Below are 15,971 nucleotides of genomic sequence, written 5' to 3'. Positions count from 1 at the left end.
TAACAATAGTTGTAGAAGGCAGTGAATATATTAATGGGAGAGAGTCACAATCAATAACAATAGTTGTAGAAGGCAGTGAATATATAATAACTTCAACTTTCATTATTAATCATCAATGACGACAATAATTGTGAAAACAAAAAAAAATGGCAGCAAACATTAAAGCTGACAAAAACATTGATAAATTACCAAAGAAGAATTAAGCTCATCTCCTTTTTTTTTTTTTTTTTTGCTTCAGTCACTAAACTTAAGAATTAGAATGATAAATAAATAGTAAATAGATTTTTGGTTAGAGACTCTGATTGATGCACAAAGTGATGTCCTGGAACACCTTGAGCCTCTTCTTGTCCACTTTTGTTTCTGTCCCCAAAACAGCAGCCAAGATCGCATCTTCGAAGTCTTTGTTGTCTGGTAATCCACATTCTGTTGCTTTCTTCTCCATCGACAGTCTCCTTTTCGCGCTTGCCTCTACCTCAAGATCATCACCACCACTACCACTCATTACTCCCATGTTTTGGCTCGATGATCTTGTTCTCTTCAGCTTCTCGTTGTTACTTATGATCAACTTTGAAGAGAAGAACGGTTTTGCATCAACCCTCAATGGGTTTACAACTACTGGATTCACACTCATCTTCACGTTCTCGTCACCGTATCCATCGTTGCTCAAACCAACAGGCTTCGATTTTGGTTTCACGTTCTGCTCACTACAAGGCTGAGGTTGCCAGATAGAGGAAGATCCAAAGATGGCGTCAAAGAGCCTTCTTTGTTCAACCTTATCATCACCTCCTCTTCTCATCATCTCGGATCCAAGATCGTTAAGCATCTGTTGCGCTCTCTCGTAAGCTTTAAGATGAGAATCCACTCCTCTAGGACCATCCACGACAGCTGGTTTCACACGTCGTAAAGTCTCTTTAGCTTCATCAATCCTTCCTTGCTTCATAAGGCAGATACCAAGGTTGCACATTTTGTTGTTGTCTGGTGCTATTGATAAAGCCCTCCTGTACGCATCTTCAGCTTCCACAAAATTGTCTCTTTGCATCAGAGCCCATCCCAAGTTTCCCTATTTCAAAACCAAACTCAAATCCAATTCAGAATAACACAAAAAAAAATTGGCAATTGCTGAAACATTACAGACATATTGAATTATTTCTGCTTACCAGTAACCGAGTGGCTTCTTGCTCCACAGAGACCTGAAACTTCTTGCCTTGAGATCTCGCGGTTTTGGTTCGTTTACCATTAAAGGCGAGACCTTTTTGTATCAAAAAGAGTTTGTGTTTCAATAGTCCAATCTGGTCATCTAATCTCCCACATCTCTGCAACAACAAACAATTCCATTTCAATACAAAATTGCAAAATGAAAACAGAGGAATAAAGGGGTTATGTGTAAAAGGACGAACCTTGTAGAGATCTAGAAGGATATTGTCGAGAGACTCCTGGGCTTGATCTGAACACCTAACTCTAAGAGATTTGATGGCTTCAATGGCTTCTTCAGCGCGGTTTTGTTGCTTCATCACAATAGCCATGTCTTTCAAAGCACTGTCCACTCTATCTCCAGCATTAATGGCCTTCCAGAACAGAGGAATTGCTCTCTCTGGATCCTTCTCCACCAACTAATCCATAAAAAACTCATTATCAGATTCAATTGCAAAATCAAACCCAAAAACATAAATTCAGATTCCGTGGAATTCAGATCTAAACAAAGGGATATGTATTAGAGTAGTAATCACCTGAACATTCTTTGCTCTGACATAAGGACTGTCTCCAACAGGGACTTTGTGGATAGCATGAAACGATTCAGACTGAGTACGGGAGATACCAAGTGGCTTTGCAGGAGAACACGGGGCTGATTTGGTCGGCCTGAATACATCTCTCATCATCTTTGGAGCAAATGGAGAAGAAGAGAAAGAAGAACAAGATGACAAAATGGGAATCTCAGAGGGAGGAGTAATGTGGGATCAAGGTTTAGATTTAAGAAGGATTGAGAGAGAGAGAGATCCGAAATATTATAAAAGATTTAAAATTTTCGACCGTTGAGGTGACTAGCCGTTGCGTTGCATTATTTTCTATTTCCGCTAATTACTGGGGGAGCGTTTAATTTTATCATCTACTACTCCCTTGACTTTCATGTATTTCTGGTTTCGCCCCCGCCTAAACAAAATCAAACAAATTTGGACATAATAAGATTTTGAGATGATTTTTTTTAAAGAAACATATCCATTACAGTTTAGATTTCTCTCTATCTGTAGATTCAGTACATTGGTTTGTGTTCAATTTTAAAATCTTGACGAATCAAGAAAATTCACTAGAAAAGACGATTGTGATGGGCTCGTTAACATCATGATACGGCCCATTAAGCCCATAGTTTGAGTTTTTTTTACCGTATCTTTCACAAAAGCATTGTGTATCAAAATTTGCTGTAAAAAGTTTTGTTTTTCACCAGCCGCCGCTCATGTTGCTGTGAATCTTGGAGTTTTGGGATCGGCCTCCTTTGTCCTTGTATGTGTTTCTTGACGACTGCGACTTTCTACCTCCTCTGGCTGCTGCCATGGCTCTGCGTCTTTGCTTTCCCAACTGTTTAACCAGCTCTGGATCATCCTCTTCCTCCTGTATTACAAAGGAAGTAACACTGATTTTGTTAAGTGATTCCATTAGTTCACACTCACTTGATTTACTTACACGGAAGATACTAACCTCATCGCTTTCAGCATCATCTTTGTCTTCACTGTTTTCACCTTTCTCGGTATCATCCAACTTAACTTCTGCCTCAACACCATCTGAACTTTTCTGCTCCTACATCATGCCAATCATACAATGTAATGTAAGAACATCTCCACTTGGCACAAGTTTAATATTGGTATTAAAAGACAAACAATTTGAAATTGACAATGGTTTTAGTGAGTTATATCGTGAAGTTGGAAATTTCATACCTTCTCTTGCAACTGTAATGATTTCAATTCATCAACGTTTTCCTCTTCATGGGAGTCACATGTCTGCTCTTCATCATCAGATTCATCATCCTCATCAGAACCTTCACTCTTCTCCACCCCACCTTCAATAAACTACAAAAGACAGAGACACATGTTCATTCTATATATTTCATTCAATAAATCACCAACTGACACATTTGACTGCCTAAAATTCAAAAAATATACGCAAAACCAAGAAATAATTGGTAAACAGTGTTATAACTTAGGTCATTACGTACTTTATCGAGGTCATTCTGCTCCTTTCTTGTGAACCCACTAGCTTCTAGATCTCTATCCAGAGCATTAGCATCTTTAGTTATATCGTAGAAAGATGGTCTGCTGTTCTCATCCACCTCCGTCTCATCTGATTCACCTTTATCTTCATGGAAAATCATATTGAATCTGGAAAAAAAAGACCAAAGTAAACAAAAATTGAGAATTTAAGGGGGTCAATCATGACATGGATTCAGCAACGGAGAGAGTATCTGCTACTAGGTATTGTGAACAAATTATGTATTCAGAAAAAAAAAAATCAAACTGTTAACTAACCTTTTTCTAAAAAACTTGAAGATGCACTCGATATCACGGTCAAAGTACCTGAAAGACAAAATTCATAAGCAAACCAAGCACACTGCATGAAAAGTTGAAAGAGAGTACTGATGCATGGTGCAGAGATGAGACACATACATCTGTGCATTTCGGTGTGAAACAGATACCATTTGTGGAAAGTCAATCATTGTTATCTTCTCTTCATCATCAATCTAAAATATACAAATATTAAACAAGAGGTGACAATGAAAATTGTTAAGAAGCAGAGGGTAGAACGAACATGTACAGAAAGTATTAATTAACTTAAATAACGATTCAGCTTCAAGTAACTGCAGAGAAGGCATTACTCAACTAGATAAATTGAACTATCTTACCATGATGTTAAATTCATTGAAGTCACAATGAATTAGACCATGCTCAGCCAAACGAACAACAATCCCAATGATCTTCTCAAAAATTGTCTCAGGGTTCTGTAATTGCTTCACTTGAACCCTGTCATAAAAGAAAATGTGAACAAATGTGATTCACAGCAGCAAGGTTGTACATGTTTCTTAGTGAGTGAGTGTTTAAGAAACTTGAATCCAATGCATAAACTCCTTAGTCTAAAGCTTAAAATTAATGTCTGGCCAAAGAACATCAGTAGATGATGACCAACAGCATAAAATCATAACAAACTTTATTTGTGTGAATATGTAGGTAGGTCCTTACATGGGGTAACCTTGCACAAGGGACATGATTACACAATGCCTATTGCAGTCAATAGCTTTTGGAACCGGAAAGTCATGTTCTTCCAAAGCCTGCTCACCCGGAAACCAAACAAAAATTATGTTAAAAATAATAAAAGATGATGCACCCACAAGAATAGTTTTACATTAGTGGAACAAGGCATATAACCTTCATAAAAGCAAATTCCTTGAGAGCCGCTAGTCTGGAAAGATACAACCAGCTGAAACTACTGCGATGCCTCAAGTAGTCACGCTTAGACTTGACAGCCCTAAAGGAGGTTCTCCCTAGTCTATGTAACTTCATTGCCAGAATAGTTCCATCTTCCTGAGCGACCTCAAATATGTCTATTATATGTGAAGAACAAATAAACAAGATAAATCAGCCACCGATAAGTATCTCTCGTCAAACCAATATATAAAATATGTCGGAAAGGAACACACCTGACTCTTTACCGACCCCAATTTGACGACCAACACCAGTAAATATACCACGGTTGACCAATGTTTTAATAGCAAGAAAGTCATAACCAAGATAGGTGAGTCTGAATCCATCATCTAGAACAAAAGATAAGAAAAGAAAGCAATAAACTTTAGAGATTCTGCAACTTTCTAAGACTGCCTATCCTCATGACACATATCAAGAATAACTAATAATGCCTTCAGAGATAATAACTCCTCACATTTAGAGGCATCGTGGTGCAAGAGCTTATACTTAAGCAAGTTCTTCAGGACCTTGTATGTGCCTCCATGTCTGTGAATATAAAAGGTATGTCAATTACACAATAAGTTTCACCAAAATGAAGAAATAAGAATGGAAACATCTAAAAGCATCAAGATGAGTCATACTTAAGACAAGCAATGCGCTCCACAAGCTCAGAAGGAACAATCTCATGCTGCCAACACGAATACAACAGAGTAGTTTCAGAGGTAATACAATAAACCCTAAAGCATAAAATTCATTCAATTTAAGAATGAAATAAAAAGCAAACAGAGACCACTAACGTTTCGCATTCCCATCTCGACAGCAGTGAGAACTCGAAAATCATCTTTGGATAGATATCTCAACACATTCACGTCAAGCTTCATCCTTTACGCCTCAGTGTAAGACCCTTTCTACTCTGATTCAAACCTGCCTAATAAAGATAAATTTCTCAAATTAAAGAAGTGATATTGAACGAAACCCTAAACGACAAACCCACAACGAACAATTCGAATTTCAAAGCTTTAACATTTGAAGTAAACACTATGGCCCTCGACGCAATAAGTAGATGCCGACTAGATACGATGGAAAATCCTAAGTAACCTAGGTTAAAAGTTTCGACTATGACGGAGAGGTAAATAAGTTTTTGTCAATCGAAATACAAACCTTGGAAGAAGGAGAGAACTTAAACCTACAAACGAAACAACAAGGGAGATGCGAAAGGAACTATTGATGTAGCAGAAAAACTTAAAAAGCTAACCTGAGACTAGTGAGATTAGAGAGGCAACAGAAAGAGAGAGCGCGGCGGCGGCAGAGAGAAGAAGAAAGTTTTTGGTGGAGTCAAAACCCAATGGTTTGGATGAGCATCCGTATAATAACCATTTTGTAGGAATCCGAACAACAATGTCGTTGTAGTATAGTGGTAAGTATTCCCGCCTGTCACGCGGGTGACCCGGGTTCGATCCCCGGCAACGGCGAATTTTTTTTTTTTTTTTTTGAAGAAATTACAAGTCAAAACGACATTTTGATTGATTGCCAGCTTGGTTTGATTGTAAAGTTATGAACACGTTTAAGGAGAAGAAGGTATTGCTGCTGCTGTCTACGGCATTTTTTATGGTTGAAAAGCATTGCGTGTCTGCATAATAATAATCTTCAGGATTACGATATTTTGCTATTAAAATGTTGAGGTCAAGTTAATTGGTTCCGCTTTGTTATGTTGTTCTCTTCATGTTATTCATTTGTTACAGATGAACAAGTTAATGGAGAGAGGCAAGGATGAACGGAAATGTTTTCTAGAATAGACAAAATAAGAGGAGAGAGGGACAAGTTTTGTAAGAAACCATGCATCCACGAGAAACCTACAACAATGCTTGAAAAGCTCTTAAAATGCAAATGCAATATCCTCTAAGAAGCATGTTGAACAGGCCATAGGTCTAGTGACAAATGGCTAAGTTTCGTACTCTGCTAAATTGTCAATTATGATGTAAAGCAACAATGTCAAATAAACTAGTAATCCAACAAAACCAAACCATTCCACGCGGTCCAGATTTCGCTCCAACCCTTGAATATCTGACTTTGAACCAACATTACAACTCAGAGTCTGAGACTGCTACTGTAACATCTGGTTCATGTTTCCTTCGCAGGGCCTTTCTTGGCCGCTTCTGCAGCAGCCTTCTCTGCTTCGATCTCAGCCACAATAATATCGATTTCTTCTTCTTCTAGCTGCTTCAGAACACCTTCCTCTCGTGTCATTACAGCAACTTCAATGTTCTTTCCCCCGCTCTCAACTACCTGTAAAATGCAAAGCCTATCAGCTTTTGACAAAATCCACTACCTGTGCTTCTACTAAGTAAGCTCATCCAACATTATCATCCAACTAAATTAGTAAGATCTTCTATATTTTCGAAGACTTTCACATTCTCAAACACTGTCAATTTTTGTACGCTTTGCATCTAACCTAAAGCCACCTTTCAAAAATGGAGAATTATACATGTGGTTCTAAGTATAGCATGTTGCTCACTACATCAGCAGCTTAGGCTAGGAATAAACCAATAGGTACGATCTCATTGTCAAGCTTAGCAACAGGGCACCCAGCAATAGCCTAGAAGAAAATTATTTGGTTTCGTTATAGAACATGATGGGATAAACTAACCTCAAGCAGAGCACGGATAGCAAGCTTAACAGTTTCTTGGCCAGAGCAATCTTTATAGTTTTTCTCCAGAAACTCTCTAATAGAGTTAGAGTTTCTCCCAGTAGCATTAGCTTTCCAAGCAGAGAACGTACCAGATGGATCAGTCTGATAAAGCGCGGGTGTACGAGTGTAAGGGTCAAAACCAACGATAAGAGTGGAAAGACCAAAAGGCCTGACACCACCACTTTGAGTATACTTCTGTTGAAGACCAGCTATGTAGCGAGTGATGTACTCAACAGTGACAGGGTCCTCCAAGGTAAGCCTGTGGCTTTGACACTCTATCCTCGCTTTGTTTATCAGGACACGGGCATCTGCCTTCAACCCAGCACAAGCCAATGCAATGTGATTATCAAGACTCACAATCTTTCTAGCTGATCTGTAAGAGAAAACAAAACAATAAATTTATCAAAACTCGTGCGATTAGGAAGGACCATCAGCCAGATCTGACATAGTTGGAACAGGATGAATCAACACTCGTAAAGAAGAAAACTTCAACTAGGGTTTAGCTTTAATTTTACAATCTAACATTCCTAGATTCCCAATTACAAAGTGATACAGTAACCCAAATTCAAGACAAGTAGCAATTGAGTAAATCAAGCGATCCAGGTGAAAGCAATTAAAAGTCAAAAATTAAAGTGCGGAAAACAAAGCAAAATGGACTAAAAAAACAACTTGAATCGGGAGAGATCGGGAACAATACCTAGAATCCTGGAGCTTAGGGGTGGATTTCTTCTCGACGGCGAGGACAACAGTATCAGTGCCGCGGACACCGACGGCGGCGTTACCCTTGCGGACGGCTTCCAGGGCATACTCGACCTGGAATAGATGGCCATCGGGGGAAAACACTGTGATTGCTCGATCGTATCTCGCCATCTCTCACTTCTCTTCTTCTCTCCTTTATTTTTCTGGGGGTATTTGTGAGTGTTTCGTTCTTTCTCCCTTCTTCAAAACCTCTCTTTCGTTTTTTTGTTACTTAACAAACGACTCCCAACTTAGGCGACAAGCCAAGATCCCCAGTTCTAGCTTAATCACCTGCGGTCACGTTCACGGTAAACAAACTCCTTCCAGCCAATCAGAAAGAATCATCACTGGGCTTCTTTATGAAGTTGGCCCCAAGGCCCAAAAAGATGGCCCAATTCTTCAAAATTGTTAAAACTCCTAACATGGTTTTTCATGAATCATGATCATTACTTCACTAGAAAACAGTAAACAATGTCGGATTTCAAAAGAGACAAGAGGTAGCGGTTTGAAATATAGAACAGCTTTCAATAACATTAATTGTTATCGATTTTGTGATCGATAACTATTAAAGCAGCATATCTCTTCTCAATGCATATATGTGAGAAAATTACAAGAAACTGTTTATATAGTTTACATAGAATCACAATATACACAAAATAACTAAATATTGAGTACATCAGTCAATCTTCATATACTTTTCCACAATGAAAACTAAATGCGAAGTATAGATGAACAGTTGAATTAAGAGGCTGTTTACTTGGACCCTTTCTTGGCCTTTAAATCAGAAACAGCGGACTTGGCCAATGTTGTAGGCTTTAAGACACTTTTGGGGTTAAGTGCCTTTCGGATCTTGAAAGCAACCCATGCGGTTCCAAAAGCATGTCCTGCTGCATCTAACCCTTCGTTGGTTGCCTCTGCTGCTTTTGTGCCGTACCTGTAGTCTCACAGCAAAAAACCATTAGGTAACTTTGATCACCTGCTGAGATAAGTGACTGTTTTCAGATGCCTTTTGCTAATCAATACCTGTGATTGACGAGTTCTGTTGTGACAGTTGATGAAGTTGACATTACATTTTTCCCAGCCACTTCAACAGCATCACAGATCTTGCCTGCACGAGATAAACAGGTAATTAAACACGAAGCAAAGAAGGCAATGTTACTAATGCCATGTGCCTCAACAAAAGAAGCAGCAGGTTTTGAGTGTATATCAATGGTTTGTTAGAAGAGAGCCCAATGAGGTAGAGGAAGACACTTCCAAGATCAGTTTAGAAGCGACCCAAAATCTATGCCCACAACTAAATATAGAAGAAAGATTGCAAATCACTTGGTAACTTTCAACTCAAGCACCCCAAAAGGAATATAATGCTCCAAAGCCTATTAGCCTAACATTGTTCAGGGCAAGAAGCAGACAACCACCATATCAAAGAACTAATGGAAAAAGTTCTATTCCAAAAAACTCGGGAATTATGGTACTAGCCATCAAATGTAATTTTGGGTAAACAAGAATAACTATAACTGCTGGTGAGATGAAAGAAAGCAAGGCAATTCTCGCATTAAGAAATTTCCATGACTCTCCCTCCAAGCATGGCAGAGAAAATTTGAGAAAACCAAAAAAAGTAATGTACTTACTAAATCCATCGAGGGATGCCAGAACAATCTCTCCAGGCAAAAGGCCAAAAAGCTTCTTTCCAGCTTTTGAGTTTGCCACTGAACCAGTGATGAATCCCGAGACTTTGACAACACCAGAAAGAACACCAGTCGCAACTTTCTCTGTCATTTGTGTCACTCTCTTAACCCTTTACATAGAAACCACAAAAATGGATATTAGCAAAGGCATAAAATTTTGTTCATTCAAGAAATAATACCATGAAGAATGCACATTGTAATTAAAATTTTAAACAAGAGATTCTCATCTCTTCTCAAAGAACTGGTCTTTTGCAAACAAAAGCATCTCTTACTACTCAGTTTTCTAATGATCATGAAACAAAGAACCTACTAGATTCCTATCCACTTACTTCCAAGGTCAAAGATACTAAATTCCTAAGTATCACCATACCTCTTGATTCTCCTCAGTGTCTCAGGGCTAACATCCTTCTCCTTCTCAGCACGACTTAGCCTATTCTTCATAACCTCGTTTCCTTTCCTTAGTCTCTCCACAGTCACATCCCCACACCACAGTATCCCTCTGATCAGCTTACCAGACCCGGAAGCTATCATTTTAGCAGTATTGTGACTGTAATCCTCAACATTAGGCGCAAGTGTAGTCCAATACGCCGCACATTGACCCTCCACAACGTCTTTCCTCTCACCCTTAAGCTCCTCCGGCGAAGTCTGTGCCACAACTGAACTTCCCAGCACCTCTTCACCCGTCTCCTTTGCCTTTTCAGACATTCTCTGCTCTGTGAAACAACTATAGTCTCTCAAAACCTGATCAAGCACAAGCAACACATTCTCTTGCCCTTTGGAAGCAATGGTCAAACCGTAATTAAGAATATCATCATCCGAATCGGACCCAGATCCCTCCTTCGGCGGATGAATCGAGAAGAAATAGTGCGATTCATCGACCTTAGCCGCAACCTCGTTCTTCGTCAACGGCCATTGAATCTCATCCCCAACATTGGCTAGAACAGCGACGATGTTATCCCCTTGGATGATTCGAACGACGGTGAAATCACCGCAGGCGAGTTCGACGCTGTAGGATTTGTCGATTAGGTTGAGAATAGCCCCGGGGACACGGATGAGAACCTCCTCCGTCGCCTGAGGCGGAGCAGACGGTGATTGGTTTCCGGATGCATCTCCGTGGTGGTGAGGGAAGAGATTAGGTCCGAGATTTTGCGACGAGAGAGATGGGTAGAGGTGAGGGGAAGAAGGGTAAGGAGGATTCGTCTGAGCAAAAGGATTATCAGGAATTGATTGATCGATTACCGGATACATCGCCGGCCGTTGCTTCTCGTCACCACCGTGTGAAGGATTCATCTCCGTCGCGGTTAGAACAAAATGGGTTTGATAGATTTTTAATTTTTCGAGAGGGACATTACGTAAAATAGGAATTGTGTTTTTAAAACCAATAATATTGAATCCACACGTATCAATCTACATTTACCACTTTTTTATTACTATTAGTCATAATAAAAGTGCATTAATTGTCATTAATTATATGATTAACACAAAAACACACCAAACGTTCGAAACAGAACAGGAACGAACCAAACGCAACAAAGTAACCGAGAGAAATAAAGATTTCTAAGCAAAGATTGGTTGATCGAGAACAGGTTTGGCAGCTTCCTCGTGGTCACGTTTCTTCTCTTTAGCTAGCTTCTTGAGGCGAGATAGCTCCAAATCTCTTCCCATCTTTCTCTTATACATCTCTGCGAACGTGATTGGCTCCTCCAAGATTGCCTTCTCTCCTTCTCTTATTTTAAGTGGCTTCACTGTGGCGTCAGGAGCTGGATTCTGGAACGTGGCTATGGATAGTCTGCTCGAGTTCGAGTTCACCACGGCCTGATGATCCGCGTTCTTGAACCTCCCATTGCTCAGAAACTTAAAATCAAATTAAACCAAGTCAAAACTACAAACAGAGAGAAAAAAATAATAATAATAATAATAATTGGAGAGAATGAGAGAGTATATACTGACGTGACCGTGGTCACCGAGATTGACGACAAACGCTCCTTCAACAGGCTGAACCGTAATCCACGTCTTGCCATCGTCTCGTGTGGCTTGTAATCCACCGACCTGGTCTTGTAACAGGAGCGTGATGGTTCCAGGGTCAGTGTGGCGTTTGAGTCCTAGGGTTAGATCAGGCTGAGGGCATTTTGGGTAATAATTAACAACTATCTTTTGGTCCATATCGATGCATGCATTGGTAAGTGACTCTTTCTCAAGACCCATGGCTTCAGACAAAACCTCAAGAAGCTTACAAGCCAAACCCATCAGCCTCTCACTGTACTCTTCAGTTACTTTCACCCATCCCTCCGGCGTATCTGGCCACCGTGAGTAGTCTCTGTTTCTCACCGGGTACGAGAAATACGTTACGATCTCTCTCCAATCTTGCACAGCCTCTCCCTGCATGCATTCACAGTATAATTATTTCGTAATTAACTACAAGATTAAAACATGATTACGTATTTCACCTAGAAGATTATATACCTGGAGGTGGCTAGAGACGATGAATCCTCCTTTTTTACCACCGGACATGTCAAACCGGAGCTTCTCTTCCGGAGGTAAAGCAAAAAAGTCACGAGCGAGACGTGTCATATCCGACACCAAATTGGTATCGACGCCATGATCAACCACCTGGAAGATGCCCCAATTCTCACAAGCCTCCACGATCTGACGGCAGATCTCTCCTCTTTTACCATCAACATCGTCGATACCGGCAAGAGAGATCACCGGGATTGCGTCGCTGAACTCATTGTAAGCGACTTTGGGGCGTTCATCTTCGTCCCGGACGAATTTAGAGTTGAGATTAGACTCTCCGGCGAGCTCAGTCAGAGTTCCTGGAGCCATTTTAGTAACAAGACAAAATACTTTAAACAAGACACGGAGAGTGAGAGAAGATGCGTTATGAATATATATATAAGAAGAGAATGGTAGCTGAGAAACCTTTCAAAGCTTGTGATGACTGACAAACGAAGAGTTCGCTAGCTACCTACCACGGTACCACTCTCTCTTCTTCTCTTCTAGAAACTCAACCAACTAAATCTTCAAATAAAAAAGAAAGTACATGTATTTACATTTTTTCTAACGAAAAGAATTACGAACTCAAAATCTCTTTATGTTTTCTAGCTACATTATCACATTGGGAATTGACGTTAGAGTTTCCTTAAAGTAGTACGATTTTTACGGCAGATAGAAAGCCACGTCTGACAAATGGGTGTGGGGTCAGTGGAGAAGTCACGTGGCGGAGACACATGTTCTGGTACGATGCTTGCGTTACAAAAAAAGTCCCAATCATCATTCCATTTTTGCATGGCTATTACTAAATATTACTAAATCCCATTAAGGAATGAGGACAGAATTTTTTTTTTTTTCCAAGTGAAATATTATATTAAACATTCGAACATAAGTCCAAGCCAGGATACAAGCCTCTTAAAAGATTACAGAAAAAATAAGGTTCAAACATGAGCCCACGAAGGTAACGCCGACTGAAAAAGAAATATCAACTTTTGACTCAATCCAAAGACACATGTTATCAAGAGGATATACCTCAATACGTGTTGGATGAGTAATCGGAAGAATTCCGATAACAACCTCCGCCGTTTGAGCACCGCTTCCGGTGAGAAAATCATCGTCGAAACCAGTCGAACTGTGATTTCTTTGGTAACCACAAAAACTAATTCATCGAAGCTCCATGAACAGAATTCTCTGAGAGAATTTAACAGCAAAAGGAAATCCAAATAAGCGTCGGAAAATTTTTCGTTCCTTCAACCAAGGACGCCATCTCTAAACGATTTATGTAACTCGAGATCTTGAAAAGATCTAGTCGGAGAGTAATAGATTTAATCACACAACACCAATCACCAAACCAGATTTGAGGCATTTATTGGAAAAAAACTAAAATCTATAGAAATCGGCCTAAAACCGATTCAAAGCAAAAGTAAATATAAAGTCGGTCAAACCGCATGTGGAAGTCGATTTGTCAGACGGAAAAACCGGACATCTCTGCTAAAGGAGCCAGAAGATTCCGGGCAAGGAACCGACCAACCACTGCATAAGAAGCCAGTGGATGTCGGGCTGAAGCCGGTTACAACTAACCGGATGGCGAAACCGGACATCTCTGATAGAGGAGCCAGAAGATTCCGGGCAAGGAACCGATCAACCACTGCATAAGAAGCCAGTGGATGTCGGGCTGAAGCCGGTTACACCTAACCGAATGGCTTTGCCGGAGAATTCCAGACTGCGGAAGAACGATCGGAAATCATCTCCCTCTCTCTAAAAAATATCAAGGTGAGAAGAGAGAGGAAAATATTTTTTTTTTATCTCGGCAGAATGAGGACAGAATTAAACATATATTTTATCACAAACTTTTCCTTGGGCTGGTTAAGGTAAAATGATGGGATTTGTAAAGAGTATTGGGTTTTTACTAGTTTATCAAACTTGTGAAGTGAGTTGAAGTTTAGAATTTAAACCAGACAGGATATTCAAGTGGGGTGAGATGACAATGACAGCTAAATAGTAATTAGTTCTAATAAGTGAATATGTGTTTGAGTCAGTGTACGGTTTAACTTTAAGAACTTAAGATGCCTAAGGGCATCTTTATAGGCATAACTTTTTTTTGTGTTCTTAGATTAAATATATTAGGAAAATAATCTAAGATCAGTAGTTAAGATCTTTTGCTAAAAAGTTAGTTATAGGAAGAACATGTTTAAGATCATAAGATTTAATAATATAATATTCTTAAACATATTACAGTTTTAAAAACTTTAAAAATTAACATTTAAATTGTAAATTGCAAATAATATAAATTTCAAATTGTGAAAAAGTCAGCAGCTCTATAACTTTCAATGAAAGTCACAAATGAATCCTAATAAGAGGAACTAATACCAAAACATGAAACAGATCATCATAAATTGGGTTCTTGAGCCAAACATGTTTAAAACTTACGAACTTGGGTTCTTGAGCTCATCTCTATGCTTCACTCTCTTTGTCATAACCCATTTGCACAGAGAGAAAACAAACACAGAGATGATGATCATACCCCCAAGAATGAGCCCTGCAAGTCCCCAAGCACTCATCAACTTAGTTCCATCGATCTTGCAATCTGATCCAATCACTCTGCCACACAACTCTTTGTTCCCTGAAAGCAATGCCTTGGAAGGATCCTGGCAAACACCATCTCTCGGCACCTCTCCTCCCAGATTATTCTTGGCTAGATTCAAGAACACCAGATTAGGCAATCCACAGATCTTTGTTGGTATCTCTCCAGATAACCAGTTCTCAGAAGCATCAAAGTACTCAAGCTGCGTAAGGTTACCAAGATCTTTTTATTAGTAAGAACCAACTCTATAAGAGAAGAACATCCAACGAAGACTTCCTCAATGGTTCCTGAAAGAAAGTTCCCAGAGAGATCAATCTCCACTAACGAACCTGAACCACAAACCTCCCTAGGAATCGAACCAGTTAACAAGTTGCTAGCTAGACTGAGAATTATCCCAAAATAGTTTCAACAAGGGTTATGATATTGTGCTTTCAGATCATTCTAGCTGAGAAAGAAGAGTACCTTAACCAATGGAGGTTCTGACCAAAACTGAAGAAATCTGTAGAAGCCGCAAGAAGAATGCTTTTTTTTCTGCCTCCATTGAAATGAACTCGAATCAATCTCTAATTGATCTTCGAATGAAGATACCACAGCAAGCAGGGCATACACAATCAACTCCAGTGAAATCGAAACCCTAGATTCTTCCATGACTACTAGATCAATCCTTTCTCCCTTCTAGTCGTCGATTCAATGTCAATTTCAATTTCAGACGTGCATTTTCACTCTAATTGATCTTCGATACACAATCACATTCCAATGAAATCAAAACCCCAAACGCACATTGAATCTCGCAAACAAAACTCATTCCTAGTGAAGACTCTGACTCTTCCATTCCATGGATAAAAGACAAAACGACCCCAACAGAGAGATAAAAGGAGATACCTTTGGAGAATCGGAGTTGGAGAAGCGTGGAGAAGCAGATTGGCTTGGGGAATCAGCGAAGAGATTAAAAAGCTTTTGGGAGACCTTGTCCTTGAGAGTATGCATTGCAATCAGAAAGATGAGATTTTGATCGGAGATGATTGAAGAATGAAGAATGAAACGAGAGCTCTCGGTTGCAAAAAAATTTGTTTCCAATCATACTACACCACGTCACAGTAGAACACGCCCAAAAACAGTTCTCGATTAAGAACTATCAACATGTTCTAAGATCACCAAAACAATATTTTCATTTAAAAAAAGCCTAAGAACACAGCACAAGTTGTGCCGATAAAGATGGCCTAAGTTGACCTTTTTGATTTTATTATAAACAGAGATGGGCTATTTATTGATTGCAGCCTTTTAATTTTAAGTCCGTGAGAGGCACAAACAGAACAACAAAGACGGCTACTTTTTTGCCA

At 39.5% G+C, this 15,971-nt stretch overlaps 6 protein-coding genes and 1 non-coding gene across 16 annotated transcripts; 1 reads left to right on the top strand and 6 right to left on the bottom strand.

Annotated features, from left to right (window-relative positions):
- Window positions 1–80: 80 nt before the first annotated feature.
- LOC104711670 (protein POLLENLESS 3-LIKE 2) lies at window positions 81–2,117 on the bottom strand. The gene is made up of 4 exons (XM_010428378.3): window positions 1,728–2,117; window positions 1,398–1,610; window positions 1,158–1,313; window positions 81–1,060 (listed from the first exon to the last, which is right to left on the bottom strand). Exons 1-4 carry the CDS (start codon window positions 1,875–1,877, stop codon window positions 290–292), a joined length of 1,290 nt encoding a protein of 429 aa, XP_010426680.1. The 5' UTR covers window positions 1,878–2,117; the 3' UTR covers window positions 81–289.
- A 154-nt stretch (window positions 2,118–2,271) lies between these two features.
- LOC104711668 (serine/threonine-protein kinase rio2) lies at window positions 2,272–5,961 on the bottom strand. Of its 7 annotated transcripts, none has more exons than XM_010428376.3 (14): window positions 5,701–5,961; window positions 5,243–5,373; window positions 5,087–5,133; window positions 4,921–4,991; window positions 4,682–4,795; window positions 4,410–4,585; window positions 4,224–4,312; window positions 3,890–4,007; window positions 3,654–3,727; window positions 3,516–3,563; window positions 3,206–3,368; window positions 2,928–3,059; window positions 2,692–2,790; window positions 2,272–2,604 (listed from the first exon to the last, which is right to left on the bottom strand). In XM_010428376.3, the coding sequence occupies exons 2-14, from the start codon at window positions 5,324–5,326 to the stop codon at window positions 2,434–2,436; spliced, it is 1,386 nt and encodes a 461-aa protein (XP_010426678.1). In that variant the 5' UTR covers window positions 5,327–5,373; window positions 5,701–5,961; the 3' UTR covers window positions 2,272–2,433. The 7 variants fall into 7 exon arrangements, with proteins under 7 accessions (XP_010426678.1, XP_087323325.1, XP_087323323.1 ...); XM_087467199.1 differs by having other exon boundaries at window positions 2,692–2,784; window positions 5,701–5,810; XM_087467197.1 differs by having other exon boundaries at window positions 5,243–5,369; window positions 5,701–5,797.
- Window positions 5,846–5,917, top strand: TRNAD-GUC (transfer RNA aspartic acid (anticodon GUC)). Its single transcript has one exon. It is a non-coding gene; the product is annotated as a tRNA-Asp (tRNA).
- A 255-nt stretch (window positions 5,962–6,216) lies between the features above and the next one.
- Window positions 6,217–8,252, bottom strand: LOC104711667 (proteasome subunit alpha type-7-A). The gene is made up of 3 exons (XM_010428371.3): window positions 7,832–8,252; window positions 7,093–7,507; window positions 6,217–6,731 (listed from the first exon to the last, which is right to left on the bottom strand). The coding sequence occupies exons 1-3, from the start codon at window positions 8,002–8,004 to the stop codon at window positions 6,567–6,569; spliced, it is 753 nt and encodes a 250-aa protein (XP_010426673.1). The 5' UTR covers window positions 8,005–8,252; the 3' UTR covers window positions 6,217–6,566.
- Window positions 8,253–8,383: 131 nt separating this feature from the next.
- LOC104711666 (senescence/dehydration-associated protein At3g51250) lies at window positions 8,384–10,975 on the bottom strand. Its single transcript, XM_010428369.3, has 4 exons — window positions 9,928–10,975; window positions 9,501–9,667; window positions 8,896–8,980; window positions 8,384–8,806 (listed from the first exon to the last, which is right to left on the bottom strand). Exons 1-4 carry the CDS (start codon window positions 10,845–10,847, stop codon window positions 8,626–8,628), a joined length of 1,353 nt encoding a protein of 450 aa, XP_010426671.1. The 5' UTR covers window positions 10,848–10,975; the 3' UTR covers window positions 8,384–8,625.
- A 22-nt stretch (window positions 10,976–10,997) lies between these two features.
- On the bottom strand, window positions 10,998–12,708 carry LOC104711665 (naringenin,2-oxoglutarate 3-dioxygenase-like). 2 transcript variants are annotated; one of them, XM_010428368.3, is made up of 4 exons: window positions 12,477–12,708; window positions 12,021–12,370; window positions 11,508–11,936; window positions 10,998–11,411 (listed from the first exon to the last, which is right to left on the bottom strand). In XM_010428368.3, the coding sequence occupies exons 2-4, from the start codon at window positions 12,126–12,128 to the stop codon at window positions 11,115–11,117; spliced, it is 834 nt and encodes a 277-aa protein (XP_010426670.1). In that variant the 5' UTR covers window positions 12,129–12,370; window positions 12,477–12,708; the 3' UTR covers window positions 10,998–11,114. The 2 variants fall into 2 exon arrangements, with proteins under 2 accessions (XP_010426670.1, XP_010426669.1); XM_010428367.3 differs by lacking the exon at window positions 12,477–12,708 and having other exon boundaries at window positions 12,021–12,462.
- A 1,523-nt stretch (window positions 12,709–14,231) lies between these two features.
- Window positions 14,232–15,862, bottom strand: LOC104711664 (uncharacterized). Of its 3 annotated transcripts, none has more exons than XR_755378.2 (3): window positions 15,514–15,862; window positions 15,094–15,162; window positions 14,232–14,918 (listed from the first exon to the last, which is right to left on the bottom strand). XR_755378.2 is itself a non-coding variant. In XM_087467716.1 (3 exons), the coding sequence occupies exons 1-3, from the start codon at window positions 15,616–15,618 to the stop codon at window positions 14,474–14,476; spliced, it is 534 nt and encodes a 177-aa protein (XP_087323842.1). In that variant the 5' UTR covers window positions 15,619–15,842; the 3' UTR covers window positions 14,232–14,473. The 3 variants fall into 3 exon arrangements, 2 of the variants coding, with proteins under 2 accessions (XP_087323842.1, XP_087323841.1); XM_087467716.1 differs by having other exon boundaries at window positions 14,232–14,833; window positions 15,514–15,842; XM_087467715.1 differs by lacking the exon at window positions 15,514–15,862 and having other exon boundaries at window positions 14,232–14,833; window positions 15,094–15,505.
- Between the last annotated feature and the right edge of the window lie 109 nt (window positions 15,863–15,971).

This window comes from Camelina sativa, chromosome 9 (genome assembly GCF_030686135.1).
Source record: "Camelina sativa cultivar CO46 ecotype springtype chromosome 9, ASM3068613v1".
NCBI lineage: Eukaryota > Viridiplantae > Streptophyta > Magnoliopsida > Brassicales > Brassicaceae > Camelina > Camelina sativa.
The sequence above is the reverse complement of the archived record's forward strand: the minus strand, read 5'-3'. Positions and strand labels throughout refer to the sequence as shown.